The sequence below is a fragment of the Neovison vison genome, chromosome 3 (genome assembly GCF_020171115.1).
Source record: "Neovison vison isolate M4711 chromosome 3, ASM_NN_V1, whole genome shotgun sequence".
NCBI classification, from domain to species: Eukaryota; Metazoa; Chordata; class Mammalia; order Carnivora; family Mustelidae; genus Neogale; species Neogale vison.
Window position 1 is genome coordinate 37,842,827 of NC_058093.1, and position 14,733 is coordinate 37,857,559.

Sequence of the window (14,733 nt, forward strand, 5' to 3'; positions counted from 1 at the left end):
AAGAAACTGAGGCTCGCAGAAGCAAAATGACTTTCTACAATCACATGACAGAGCCAGTTTTAAGAACTATCTTAGGACACACATGAGAGTCACTCGAGGTCATGAAGAGGGGCTGGAATCTGGAGGGGAGGAGCAGAGGCTACGGAGACAGACTGATGAAGCTCAAATGCAGGCTTTTCCAGTTACTCTCTGGATAATCTGGTACAGGAAAGAACCTCTCTATGCCTCAACTAACTCACCTGTGAAATGGGGCCAGAGATGGCCCTTGAACGACTGGATGGTCATGAGGACCCAGTGTTTCTATACCATGAAAAGGGCAGAGGAGAGTGCCTAATGCATTCCTAAACATCAGCTCTTCATCATCACCATCATTTCTGTATTATTAGTATTTTATCACTAATTATTATTATCATCAACATTACCACCATTTCACAAAGGCTTTGAGAACTATGGCAATTAGGCCCAGAAAAAAAGTCAATCCAACGAAGAACAGCGCCCCCTGTAGGACAAGGTGGCACTTACAGGCGCTATAGGTAGAGCCCACATGGGATGCACAAATTACCCAGCCCAGTTCTTTCTTGGACGTCAGCCTCCTGGTCAGCTTCGGCAAACCCATTCTAGTTCCATCCTCCATGGCCCTGGCCGATCTCCTGCCTCCCCAGGTGTGACTCCACTTAGGTCACTTACGTGGCTCTTCTCACACATCACTCTGCAGCTCAGGTCCTCAAGCTCCAGGAATTGCCTGGGCCCCACGGTCGTGTAAATTGCAGCCTAGTTTTTAAGTGCAGGTTCTTTTCTGCCTGCTAAGCTGAGTGCCTGCATCAAAATCTCTGGGAAGAAGGTCCGGAAACCTGCCCCCTAGGGTTTTCTGATACACACACGAGTTTCAGCAGCCCTGGAGATTTTATGGATTCAGGCACTCATCTATTCCTTCCACTTGCCTACAAATTGCATTACCTGCAACGTCTGCCTTGATGCCTTTCTTCACAATTCCATGTACACAGAAGGTCTGCCATGACTATGAATTAAATAAATGTTTGCTAACAAGTCAAAGCCACCTAGGATTCTGTGGTGCAAGGCAGAAGCCAGGTGTGATCAACCATGGTTGTTGCTGTTGCAAAATCAGAAACAGCACCGGATACTCTGGAAATCTCCAACAAGAGCACGGGCAGGTTTTGCAGTGCCCTGGGTATGCACTGGGTTTTGCAGTGAAATAACTCCACTCCAGGAAAAAAAATAAATAAAAGGAAAAAAAAAAAAAAAACGTGGCAGCAGTAGAGGAAAACACACACAAAGACCCAGCTGCCCACAACATGAATAGCCTGGCAGGGCAATCCCATCAGGACCCACAGAGAATACAGATCAGAGTTAAAGGCAAAATCTGACATGAACCAGAGCCTCGATGGTACTAACCATAACCCGCTTTCAACTCCCTTTTCCTTTACTCTGCTCCCTCCTGCCTCTCTTCCTCCCCCAAACCCACAGCTATGCAGGCAGGACTAGAGAGCTGTTTAGGGAAAAAGACCTAGCAGTGTGTGCAGATGGAGGGTCCTGTCCGCGGGCCCGCAGCTGGGCCTGGGCTACATTGTGCTCAGTATTCCTGGCAGGCGTGAGCCCGAGGGAGAGCTCCTCCTTCTGCAGCTGGCATTTTGTGAACCAAGTTACTCCTGAGAATCAGAGAGGAAGCATTGCATTTTGTTTCTGTGGATGGTGGGGGGACCAAATGGGGAGGTCAGGACATTCTAAACAGAAATGTCAAGGCTCAAACATGGAACTTTTTTGTTGTTTCTTATCGAAAGAATGTGACTCTGAACACAAACATGAGATTGTCATTGAGAATTAAAGAATGTAACTCCAGTGCGTTTAAGTTAAAATATAAATGTATAAAGGGCATTATAGTATACAAGTTGAAGAAGGATACAATTGGGTGTTTTCTTCCTTCAAAGAGAATCATAAAACTGGAGTTGGCCCAGATCCCTGATTCCAGTTCATGATTATCCACACCTGGAATCTCATCTTCAAGATTTCTAGAGATGGCGAGTTCACAAACTTTCTATAGCCCAGTGGACTGCATTTTACACCTTGAATGCCAAACTTCTTCCCTGTGTCCCAGTGAAATCACTGATGATCTCCCTTTGTCTAGCCAGACCCACTGATGCCAGGGCAAACTCACTCTCTTTTGTGTGCTCTTCTGAATTCCTTCTGTTCTTTGCAACATCCTTTTAGAGGTAAAATAAGCAAACACAACCTAACGCAATACACACAAAAAAATTACTCCATGAATCTCAAACCTTATGCTCCTTTTAAGGAAAACGATAGGTTTTTATTCTCCCAGCAGTATTTCTTTCTCTCTAGCAAATATTTCTCTCTCTCTCTCTCTCTCTCTCTGTGTGTGTGTGTGTGTGTGTGTCACACACACACACACACACACACACACATTTCTTCCATATCCCGATTGGATTGCTGGGTCTTTTATTCTGTAACTGCATTTCCCCCCTCCCATTTAAACACACTCCGCAGCCTTTATCAAACGAAACTCTCCTCCTTTCTCTTGTCCCTAATGACTTCATCTTGCTTTTGAGGGACCATTTCCCCCAATAGGAACAGAATTCAAAAGGACTCTAGGAAATCTCTAAAGTATGTATAACACAATTTGATCTCATATCACTTTCAAATTTAATGAGTATTTTTATAATTCTTTGTATCATCAATTCACCAAAAGCATCACGCACACGGGGACCGAAGGCCAGCTGCATGGATCCCCTGTCTCCTGTTGGAACAGAGCCTCTGGCAAGTGCTCTCTGGAAGCTGAAAGTTCACCTTAGCATACTTACCATTTAAAATCACTTTTTTTTTTTTATGGAGTCATATAACTAACTCTCTTACCCAAATCTGACAGTTCCCCACAGTAATTAGAAGAAAGTCAAAACTCTTTGCCACTGCAATGACAAGACTCATTCTATACCCAGATTCTTGCCTGACCGTACCAGGGAACACAGTTTTCTCAACTTCTAGATTCTCCTGCCCATCCCTCTCCATTACAAAGCACACACAAACTATCTCCACCTCTGAGAATTAACACTCCCTGTCTCTTCTGCCTGAAAGATTCTTCCACAAGTTATTCCTGACTGGCTTTCTCAACAGCCAATGCTTGTTTACCTGTACTCTCTCTCCTCCCTCCTCCCCAACTAGAAGTTAAACCCTACAAAGATGCTGGTGGGTATTGTTCCCACTCTCCCCAGTGCTGGGTAGACACTGAGCACCCACTGGGTATTTGTGGGATGGATGAACACGTGTGGAATTCTGTGTACACACCCATCACTCAAGATTTCTGTAGGCTCCAATCTGACCATAGCGATGCAAGAATGGGAGAGGGGATGGAACATTCTGGCAAGAAAGACTTCCCTAACCTAGAAACGCAAAAAGGAGTCTGTCTACAAGATTATAATAGAAACCCACATGCAAACATACATTTCTGTTTTATTTTATTTTCACTACTCAAAACAAATTTCTGCCCCTTAATTTTTTACACCTCAAAAAAAATAGCTAATGACAAAATATGCATAAACATATTTTCTTTGTTATTCCTGAACTGATTGCTTTATTCATCAATTCATGTAAAAAAGAATATCATGCAAGAAAGAACCCAAAAGCCTACCAAAATTATACATTCCACTTCTAGGTTTTCTTTAATGTCAGCATTACAGTTTACATAGATGAGAAAAAATGTTTTTTAATGGATTCTGAGGCATGGATATCAGTATCAATTCTGAGAGCTGAAGCCAAACAAAAATGCAAAATAACCCCCACCGGAGAAGTACACTGTTGAGAAACTTGTTTTTTATTCTTTAAGATGTGTTTTATTTGGAGTGCAAATACAAAGGGAGGAAATAGCAGTAAGGATAGAACTTTTCTGGGGAGCGCCAAAGTTCCACAGGGCTACAGCAAATATAAGTGAGAAGACTATTTTATTCACACATACTAGAACTTATGTCTTTACCTGGAAACAATGGAGAGTGGTTGGATTGCTAAAAATACAGCACTGTCACTCAACGAAGCTCATCAGTCATGTTACATTTTCATTCCTTTCAAAAGTCACCACTGGGAAACAAGTGTCCTAACGCTACATGTCCTTTGGTTTGTCCCACCAAAAGAGTCCCTGCTAGCCACGTGCCACATACCTTACAGCCACTGTGAGTCCTGGTCTTCATCAGGGGCGTGGTGGTGCACAGCTCGATGGCCTCGGGCTCATGGAAGATGACTGCTGGTAGGGGCTCCTTTTTCAGTGTCAGGACATTCAGCTTGGACTTCAGCATGGTCTGAAAGTGCTGAGAAGCAAGATAAATACATAAATAAGCAAGCCAACTACAGTTAAAGTTTTTGGCATTATACATGGCACAATTATACACCAAACCCAGGAGGAAAATCTTTGTTTTATGAACTCTGTTTTGTGAGGGGAGGTCAAGAGATACTTCAGAAAATGCAGGAAATAGACTGTCAGGACAGCACTCATGTGACACCATGGGAGACGGCCAACCCCCACCATGAGACCACGGAAACATAGGGTAGCAGGAGAATCACCTAGGACCTTGCTTTGAGAAGTTCTTTAAAGTGATTTATAGAGATAGAATCCTAGCGATTGCACCACGCCCATTTCAGCCAAGTAAGGGAAGATGTTCAGGAGAGAATGTTAACAGAGCAATTGGGGGGTGGGGGGGTGGCGTGGGATGCAGTCTAGAGCTAACAGAAAAGAAGACCCAGTGAGAAAGAACATAAGACTCCTGCTCTCCTTCCCCAGTTCTGCCATGCATTGGCTGAAGAACTTTAGGAATTTCACTACTTCTCAATAGACCATTTCATCTGCTGGACTCTAGGTAAATATCCATTTTATACCCAGATCCCATTGTCACTGGTTGTAAAATATGCACAGAATCCAACTATATTTAATCGCTGCTGCGTATACACCCAGGCTAGGCCCCATCATTGTTTGGTCTACCATAACGTCTGGTTCAACCACTTCCAACTTTGTCCCAATGCAGAGTATTATCACAGAGCAGCCAAAGGGAGATTCAATCAATGCATTTCACCCCTTGTTTAAGACCCTCTCAAGCCTTCCCTTCTTCTCACAGAAAAATTCCAAGTCCCTTTCATGGCTCATGCACCATGCAAGGACCTCTGCTTCTCTAACCTCATCTCCCACCCTTGACCCTCTCACTTGGATCCAGCCACCATGGCCTCTTTATTCTTCTGAGAATAAGGCAAAGACTCATGTGTCTTGGAACCTCTGAACATGCTACTCCTGCCCTAGTAACTGCCTGCCTGGTTTCCTGATCTTCTTGAGGACCTTGATCAAATGTCACCTTATGGGACAGTCCTTCTTGATCAACATTATGTAAAATAGCAAATGTGTGCACACATTCACACAGACACGCACAGATGGCTTCACAGGCATGCAACCTGTTCCGTTGCAACAGTGTCCCATGCTCAGGAAGCTCCACACTTGCTTTAATGCTCTTGGGTTAAAGTCAAAATCTTGAAATCCCTCATAACTGTACCTTTGAGCTTGCATTTCATAAGCAAAGTCCAATAAGATGGCAGTGTGCGTACATGAATAGAGGGAATATACACAGTATGTGCATCTCCTGATGCCTAGGAATTCAACGGGATTCCAAGTGAGCACAAGGTAAAGGTGTTAAGCCTACGGCTCAGTAAGCAGAGCACTGACAGCCCCAAGGGGCCATGCTTAGAAGTAGAACTTGCTTCAAGTGCACAAAGAAGTCAGTTGTATCCTAATTAACATGAGTGCTCAAGGAACTCGAGCGTATCCCTTTTATCTGCATGACTTTTCTTGCAGTAGGCAACGACCTACACTAAAAATGACAACAGGGAAGGAAAGGGACAGGCAGGACAACCACAGCTCCTCCTCCTCCCATCCATCCCTCCTCAGGAATCCGCAAACCAAAGGTAAAGTGTGGGGAGAATGTGCATGTCTTAGAGATGAAAAAAAAAAAAAAAACAGATGAGCTGGGTTCCTAGTGTGTTTCCACTGATCTGGCAAGCACAACATTGAGACACACCCATGATCTAAGAAATGCAGATCGTGTGACTTCAGTGATTCCACTTCTATATTTGCATTGAAAATGGGCATTGCACAACCTAATGAGGAATGGCAGATTTGTGTTAATAATCTAAATTCTGAATTTTTCTTTGCTTACAACAGATAAAATAGCAAAAGCCAAACAGAAAGAAAGAAAAAAAAAAAAAAAAACCCTGACTATCGCAGACAGAAATTCAAGGAAGAAAGGAAAAAGTTTTATGTTTCAGTATTTTTGGTGGCACTTTTTTCGACTTTTTGAGGAGAGACACTGCATTTTCACTGTGCCCTGGGCCTCACAAATTGTGGGGCCAGATCTGCCCATGTAGATACTCCTCACTGTGTAGTCCCTTCCTCCGCTTTATTATTCTCATCACTACTTATCACCACTACAAAATTACGTATTTTATTTATCTTATTTTCTGTCATCTTCCGTTAGAATATAAATGCTATAAGAGCAGAAACTGTTTCAGTCAGTGAAGGATCCCAAGGGCCTAAAACAGTTTCAGGGGTTCACAGAGAATCATCTACTAGAACTCCCATCTGACCACACTGATTGTCCGTTTTATGGGCCACCTTCATTCAACTAACCACAAATCCAGGAGTTGCTGTGAAGGTACTTTGTAGGTATTATTTTAAGTCCATAATCATTTGAGTGCAGACATATCCTCGATAATCTGGGTGGACTGGAGTCAACCCACTGAAAAGACCTTACCAGGTGAGGTGAGGCTTCCCTGAGGAGGAAGAACTTCTACCTGTGGATGGCAGCTTCAGTCTGTGCCGAGAGTTCCAGCCGACCCTTCCCGACAGCCTGCCCCAGGGATCTCAGACTTGCCTCGCCAGCGTCCGCAACTGCATAAGCCAGTTCCCTGCATAAATCTTGCTGCATAAATCTTATGCTGCATAAACCTTACTAGTTCCGTCTCTCTGCTCCAACCCTGACTCATACTGCTACCTTCTAGGTGATAAAGTTGCCACGCCAGTATTTCTTCAAATAGGAGAAAGAGTTACCCTAATATTTCCCTGTGAGTCCTGATTTGTTATTTTTAAAAACAGAGAGGCAAGTTTTCATATGAATCTGGAAGCTTCCGTCTTTGTTCATGATTGGTTCTCGTCCAGCACTGGGGGTAACAAAGGTGTCTGAGCGGAGCACCACAGACACCTAAGAGTGAGAGGCAAAGCTGGTTGCCATGGCGGGATAGCAACTGAGGTCATACAATGAAGAGGGTAAAGGGGAGAACAGCTCAGAAGACAAGGTGACGAGCAAGTGGGCACACTGTCCCCCGTCTGCCATTTTGCTGGAGCTCAATGAGAAGTACATGGCTCAACTCAGCCTGACTCCTGCCACACAGTATGTTCCTAAAGATGGCCCCAGAGGTGACTCTATTGTCATGAAGGCTGGACCACCTCACTGCCCAGAAGCTCTGAGACTGCCACCCGGCCCCCATTGTGGGACCAAAGTCATGGCTCTCAGTCCTGTGGTTGAGCACAGAGAGAGACGGGAAGCTGCAGACTGGCACACACACACACAGCCGGACAGCCAAGTAAAAGAATGAAAGAAACATTTTAAAAACCCAAAACTGGGGACAGTGTGCCAACTTCAACACACAGGCTGCATAACTCGAGCTACCTAACTCTTCAGAGCCTTGGCACCTCCCGCCAGACAAGGTGAATGCCCCACGTTAGCTCACCGGGCCATCGAGTGCATCTTCCCTGAACACCTGCACTCAGCCAGACACCGTGGCAGACGCAGCTGGAACGGAAATCAAATGTTAGCCTCTGCCTGAAAGGGGTTCTCCGGTAGCTGGAGACTGGGAAATCAAATGATATCTGCAAATCGTGTGAGTTTATCAGACTAGCTGAATGGAGATACTAGGGGAGTATCTGAATGTGAAATTGAGAAATGACTCCTTTAAAAAACAGGGCAGGGCAGTTAGGGCCCCTGGGTGGCTCAGTCGGTTAAGCATCTGCCTTCAGCTCAGGTCATGATCCCAGAGTGCTGGGATTGAGTCCCACGGGCTCTCTCCTCAGGAAGTCTGCTTCTCCCTCTCCCTCTGCTTGCTGCTCTGCCTACTTGTGCTGTCTCTCTCTCTGTCTCTATCAAATGAATAAATAAAATCTTTAAAAAATTTTTTTAATTTTTTTTCTTTAATGGCTTTGTCCTTTTTGCCAATAATCAAAGTGTGAGGGTAAAGAGGGAAATACACTGTGAATTATCTGATGAGTCATTGAGTCTACAATAATATGTCTTCTTATGGAAAATTAACATTTTTATGTAACTCTGAGTGGCTCTTGTAAATCTTCAAGTGGTGGCTTTGGCCATTTGTGATAAAAACACTCCTGTGCCCTCTTCGAGAAAATGTCTCCACTGCTATCTAGCTGCTCTGTGGACTGGGGCTGTCCCTGTCCCCTGACCCTGGGAAAGAATATGGGACACAGGCTGACCACCTGAGTACCGCGTGTCCCTGGCTAAAGGCACTGGTTTAAAGGAAACTCAAGACTGGCTGAACAGACTCTTCCAGAAGCGCTTCTTCCAGAAGAGACCAAGTTGCCCAGGCCAGGGTGATGTGAGTACAAAGCTGCTGTTGACCTGCTCACCCGCCAAGGTCAGCCTGAGAATGAGATCGCACAGAGACAAAGAGGACCGGGATACGGAGGGTCACTGACTTGACATTGCTGAGCCCTGGATCCAGCCTCATCTGACTCAGATCCATCCACGGATTTACAGAGACTATGAACCAATACATCTCTGTGATGCTTCAGTGAGCTCGGGTTAGGAGTCTGACCCTGGCAACCAAGAGTCTCGCTAACACAAATTACTTCTCGATGAAAAGAAAAATCGTCTGAGACAATAAAATGGAGCCACTAACAAAATTCAAAAAAGACTTCATAAATGTTAAACTGCAGAAGCCAACAGCAACATTGTTTTTTTGTTTTTTGTTTTTTTTAAAGATTTTATTTGTTTATTTGACAGACAGAGATCACAAGTAGACAGAGAGGCAGGCAGAGAGAGAGAGAGAGGGAAGCAGGCTCCCCGCCGAGCAGAGAGCCCGATGTGGGACTTGATCCCAGGACCCTGAGATCATGACCTGAGCCGAAGGCAGCGGCTTAACCCACTGAGCCACCCAGGCGCCCCAGCAACATTGTTTTTAAAAAAAAAAAAAAAAAAAGACAGTGAATCTTGCATTTTGTTACCTGAATAGGTTGAGCCTTAATGATAAAACACCAATAATAATTGAAACGAGGTACTACAGTCCCTAGGTTATCCATGTTTGCAATACAGTCCTCTGAGCTCCAGCCGAAATGAGATGAATTCTAAGTCTCCAGAGATAGCCAAAGGACATATGATGACATCCGTTCAGGTGACAAATTCCCTTGCTGGGTAGCAAAGATGGAGATGGGACAACCAGCTCTATCAGAACTGCAAGGCTTGTACTTCCCAGGTCTTAACTTTCCCATCTGTCGAGTGTAAAGGGCTATGTTATGTCACGTCAAAAAGGGTATTGCTTGTTCTTTGCGTGGGTAGACAAGTGCAACAAAGACAATGCAATTTACCATCATCTAGGAGCATTACAAAAAGGCAACAAAAGAGGAATCTAGTAGAGGAGTTTGGAAATGTGATTGCTCCCAAATGAAAGACGCACAGAGTTCCATAAAGAAAATGTGTTATTCATTCTTAAAGGAGGGAAGTGAATAGTGTTGTAGAAAATTAGGGCACTGCCCCGGACACATTAAACAAAGCTCGGCTTTCTGCATTGGGTGCTTTATGTGCAACCCTAAAATAGAGCCTCTAAATCAAGCCCCATTATGCGAATGGGGTAACCGCCATGCCCTGTATAATTTTACAGTTGGCGCTTCCTACTCCTATTCAGACATTAATCTCTGACAGTTCAGCAGGCAAGGATTTACATATTTTACCAATTCAAATCGGGTGTATCTCACCTTTGTATTGACTCTCTATCCAAAATATAAAGCATCTTTTGAAGGCAAATCCCGCTTCCTCTTTTTCTAAGATAACTGGAACACTATCCTCCCTCAAATTAAAGAAAAGGCATTAAGGTTTTAATCCCTGGTTCATCCTTGCATTGTGAAGGCTGGCTAAAATGGTCAGTTTTAACTTGCAAATTACTGATTCAGTAAGGCCTTAATCAAGCTTCAGAAATATTGCAAATGTTCTCCTGAAGAGAATGACAAGGAATCAGTGGGTGAACCAAATAAATGGAAAACTTCAGTTCCCCAAACAAATGTTAATTTGTACCGGGCGTGCAAAAATCAGTAGGGCTTTCACATTCTGTTCATAACCACACTGCATTTTATTCCTTGGGGGGTATGTAAGAATTAATTAAACTTTGTTGTGGTTTCCTTACATTTTATACCATTTATTTTTTTAAAAAGTAGATTCAAGCCCCAAGCATGAGAAAAGAAACCATTGCAATACTCCACCGTGACTTTCCAGAAGATCTCACTTATCACTTTTAATGAAAAATTCTTAGATTTCTGTTTTTTAATATTTATTCTGGCATTTTTACAAAACAAAACAAAAAAATAACATAAAAGCAAGAAAAAAATACTTTCCTGTTAAAGAAACCACAAATGATCGGCTATACAATTAAGAGCAATCCTATGAATGAGTAAAAGAAAATTTCACGTACATCCAATTTTCACGTGAGTATGTTTTAATACAAAAGATGTTTTTCACTTTTGTCCTTTTTTAAAAAGAAAAGAAAGTTGGAAACTCTCCCCCAAAGTCAGCAAGCATATTCAAAATTGCACTCTTTCACTTTGAAGATTAATTTTTTTTAATGCATTTTATGTCGATCTGGTATTTCAAGAAAAGAAAGACCTACAGCAGTCTGGCATCTTCCTTCTTGCTGCAAAGTGTCCTAGTAGCTGCCTTATTGCAAAAAGTTCCAACTTAATTTTAAAGACCTACCTCCAGACACTCCTAAATTTAAAAGGTTGTCTATATCTGTTAAAGTGATCGCTATTATTAAACTAACTGAAAATACTCATGTTCACACACCCGTATTTATTCATGCAGTTTTAATTATGGAAGCGTTTCTTTTGCACATCACAGATTCTCTCAAGAGATTATGTGGGAGAGGCACAAAAATAACTCAATGCCCACAGAGCCCGCAGAAAGCCCTCAAGGCTTGAGAAGAGCTCAGTGTGGAGGAGGAAGATTTCAGCACACGTACACAGGAGTATAACGGTCGGAAAAGGTGAAGTGGAAATATGGTATTGGTCGTGTACTACCACCCGAACACAGTAAGTTAAAGGTGTAGGCTAGGGGCGCCTGCGTGGCTTGCTGGGTTAAGCCTCTGCCTTCGGCTCAGGTCATGTTCCCAGGGTCCTGGGATTGACCTCGGTGTGGGGCTCTCTGCTCAGCAAAGAACTTGCTTCTCCCTCTCTCTCTCTCTGCCACTCCCCCTGCTTATGCTCTCTCTCTCTCTATCTGTCAAATGAATAAAATCTTTAAAATAAATAAATAAAGGTGTATGCTACAAACCATAAAGCAAAGACTAATATAACAAGCCAAAGAGTTAGAAAAGATAAAACAGAATCATAAAAAAAGAAGGCCAAAGGAGATGGAAAAGGTAACAACAATAAAAGTCCCGATGAAACAAAGAGAAAATAAATCATAAAGTGAAAGATTTAAAAATCTATAAAATTGATACCCCTAGTAAAAAAGAAGGCAGATTTAGTGAGATTTTGATGAGGGAGGCCTGATTCTATATTGCCTAAAGAAATTTGCTCAAAATATAAAGAAGCAAATACTACTGGTAGGGCCACAAAGGATAAATAAACATCAACTACAAATAGGGTTGGAGATTTCAACCCTGCCCTCTCCCAAATGGGTAAAATATATAGAAAAGTGGCAAGGACCTCTCAAGTTTGAATAACGCCACCAACCAACGTGATATAATTGACATTTATAGACGGCTCCACCCAAAAACAACAGAATTCAAGGGTACAGAATACACTTCACCAAAACAGACCAAATTCTGGACCATAAAAAACATTAAAAAATAATAAAACAAAAAACACCTCAGTAAATTTACGATTCAAATTCTACAAAGGAAAATCAACAGAAAGATCTCAGTAAAATTTTCAAATATGTGGAAACTAGTACAGTTCCAAATAACCCCTAAATCAAAAGATAAGGCAGAACATACTTCAAACTGAATGGAAATTGAAAACATAACACATTGAAAAATCTGAGATGCCACTAAAACATACGTAAGGATAACGGTACTTTTATAGCACAAAATGCCAATATTAGAAAAGAAGAAAATTCTTTCTTCAATAAACTCTGAGCTTCAACCTTCAAAAAAAAAGGAAGACTAAACAGAGTAAATGAAACCCAAAGTGAGTAGAAGAAACCAAATAATAAATCAAGATTGGAGGAGAAAATCAATCAATAAATGTAAAACACAAAATCAATAATCAATATGATGACCTATCTCCACGTTCAATAACTCTTCCTTTGCATCTGCTGAGTCTACTGATGAGCTCATTAAAGGCCGTCTTCATCTCCGTTAACTCTGTTGTTGTCTTCCTTCTCATTTTTGTTTTTCTTAGCACTTTTGTGCAATTCTTTCTTTGCTGAAATACCCCATGCTTGCTCTTCACTTTTTTCACTGGAGCCTTTAAATATTTATCAGTTATTTTAAATTCCCTATCAGAGTCATCTCTGGGCCTGGTTCTGTTAATGGCTTTGTCTTCTCACTACAGATTGTTTTCCTCCTGGCTTTTTGTGACTCTCCTATTTTTCTGCTGGATTCTGGACATTATGTGCAGTAGAGTCCCAGGAAAATAACGCTTAAACCTGAAACTGATCACATCCTTTCTGTTTGGGCATCAGTGTGGTGTTGGAAGTCAGTCTTGTCTGAAACTGGTCTAGCTTGGGTTTTATTGCTGCACCACAGTTTTCGATTCCTCTAGAATGACATTGTCTTTAGGCTGGGGTCTGCGTCACTGGGAGGTGTATCTCAATGTTCCTGTTCCCTCTTGCAGACTTCTCTGTACCCCTAGGACTCACAGCATCTTCCCCACCCATGCTTCCCCTGCCCCCACAGGTTAACTGCAACTGCTTGATACTAGGTGCTTTCTAGCCTGGGAGTGTGCTGGGGGGAGCGCAAGGAAGTGTTCTTCCCTCTTGTTCCACCTCAGCCTTAGGCAGATCCTGTGTCCTCTGGTCTTGGAAGTCAGGCTTTCTCAGTGATCTTGCCTCTGTCCCCGCTGTTCAGAGACCACTACTTGTCTGGATCCAGGTGGTTCCCTGCTTTTCTTCCAGATGCAAAGGACTTTTTTCCTTTCCTCTCCACATGTTACAATGAGGCTTCACCTAAGCCCTCAAAGCACGGGATGTTTCCTCCTTCCCCAGCTGTGCAGTCTCGTGGTCCTTAGAAGACATGAGTCCAGGTACATGGCCTTAACCATGACAGCCACCCCTCCCCCAGGCCTAGACCATCAAAGAAGGCATGCTCTGGCCTCCAGCCTCTCTGTCAGAAGATCTCATGAGTCCCGGTGTTGCACTGTTTGGAAAGGCCTATGAGTTGATGCAAATTCCCCTTGGGTGAAGAGTAACCATAGCTCTTCACATCAATACTAGGCAACAATCAACCTTTAAAAATGAGTGAAGAAAGTTAGCTGAGTATTTCCTCCCCCTCTGCCTTGCAAGCCATCTTCCACCATTCTCCACTACAAGTGAGCTGTAACTCATATGGTGCTTTTTTTTTTTTTTTGGAATTCTTGTTTTCTATATATTTCGGGCCAGTTGGATGTACTATGACCCTGGCTTTTTTTTTTTTTTTTTTTTTTTTTTTTTTACCCTGGCTCTTTGATAGGTTTGAGAAGTTTGATTCCATAAATTAGCTGTTTTTTTTCTCATTAACAGGATGGAAAGTGATGCTCTTCTTACTTTTAGGCAGAAGCCAGAGTCAAATTTATATTTTTAATCAACCAAAACTAAACGCACTGAAGATTGCTTTGTATTTGAAAAGATACCCATAAAATGTTATAAAATATATATCAGTACTATCCTTAAGTTCCAAAGGTCCTTTCCCCTCAAGCCCTGTTTCCGTCCAGTTCAGATATTTATGGGTCCATGGATGCTAACTACTATCTGGTTGTGGTCGGCTTCTTCCCTCCCTTCTCAGACACATCCTCTCCTGCTTTGGAAATGTGGACACAGGAACCCTGAAACTCTGTCTAGGAGGAATTACAACCCAGAAATGCAGAATGTCGAGAAGAGGAGCAATCTTCCAGATGACCTAGACCAATTCCCATAGTTTACAGAGGAAGAAACTGTAATGACTGGCCTGGTTCAGTCAACCAGCATACCAGCCCAGATCACTGCACCCATCCAGAGTCGATAAGCTTGCTGCTGTATCATCTCTTAAAACTGCATAATAGGTGCACCTGGGTGGCTCAGTCGGTTAAGCATCTACCTTCTGGTCAGGTCGTGATCTCAGTCTTGGAATCGAGCCCTGCCTTGGGGTCCCTGCTCAGTGGGCAGTCCACGTCCTCTCTCCCTCTCCTGCTCCTTCTTGTGTTCTCTCATTTGTTCTCTCCCTCTCTCAAAAGTACACAAATAAAATCTTCAAAAATAAGTAAATAAAACTGCATAATAGATT

At 42.8% G+C, this 14,733-nt stretch overlaps 1 protein-coding gene across 2 annotated transcripts in view; it reads right to left on the minus strand.

Annotated features, from left to right (window-relative positions):
* PID1 (phosphotyrosine interaction domain containing 1) overlaps positions 1-14,733 on the minus strand; it is a 230,661-nt gene that overhangs the window by 122,788 nt on the left and 93,140 nt on the right. For both annotated transcript variants that reach the window (XM_044241772.1, XM_044241773.1), the window contains exon 2: positions 4,182-4,328. In XM_044241772.1, coding sequence (XP_044097707.1) covers positions 4,182-4,328 — 147 coding nt within the window. The remainder of the gene's footprint in view (positions 1-4,181; positions 4,329-14,733) is intronic.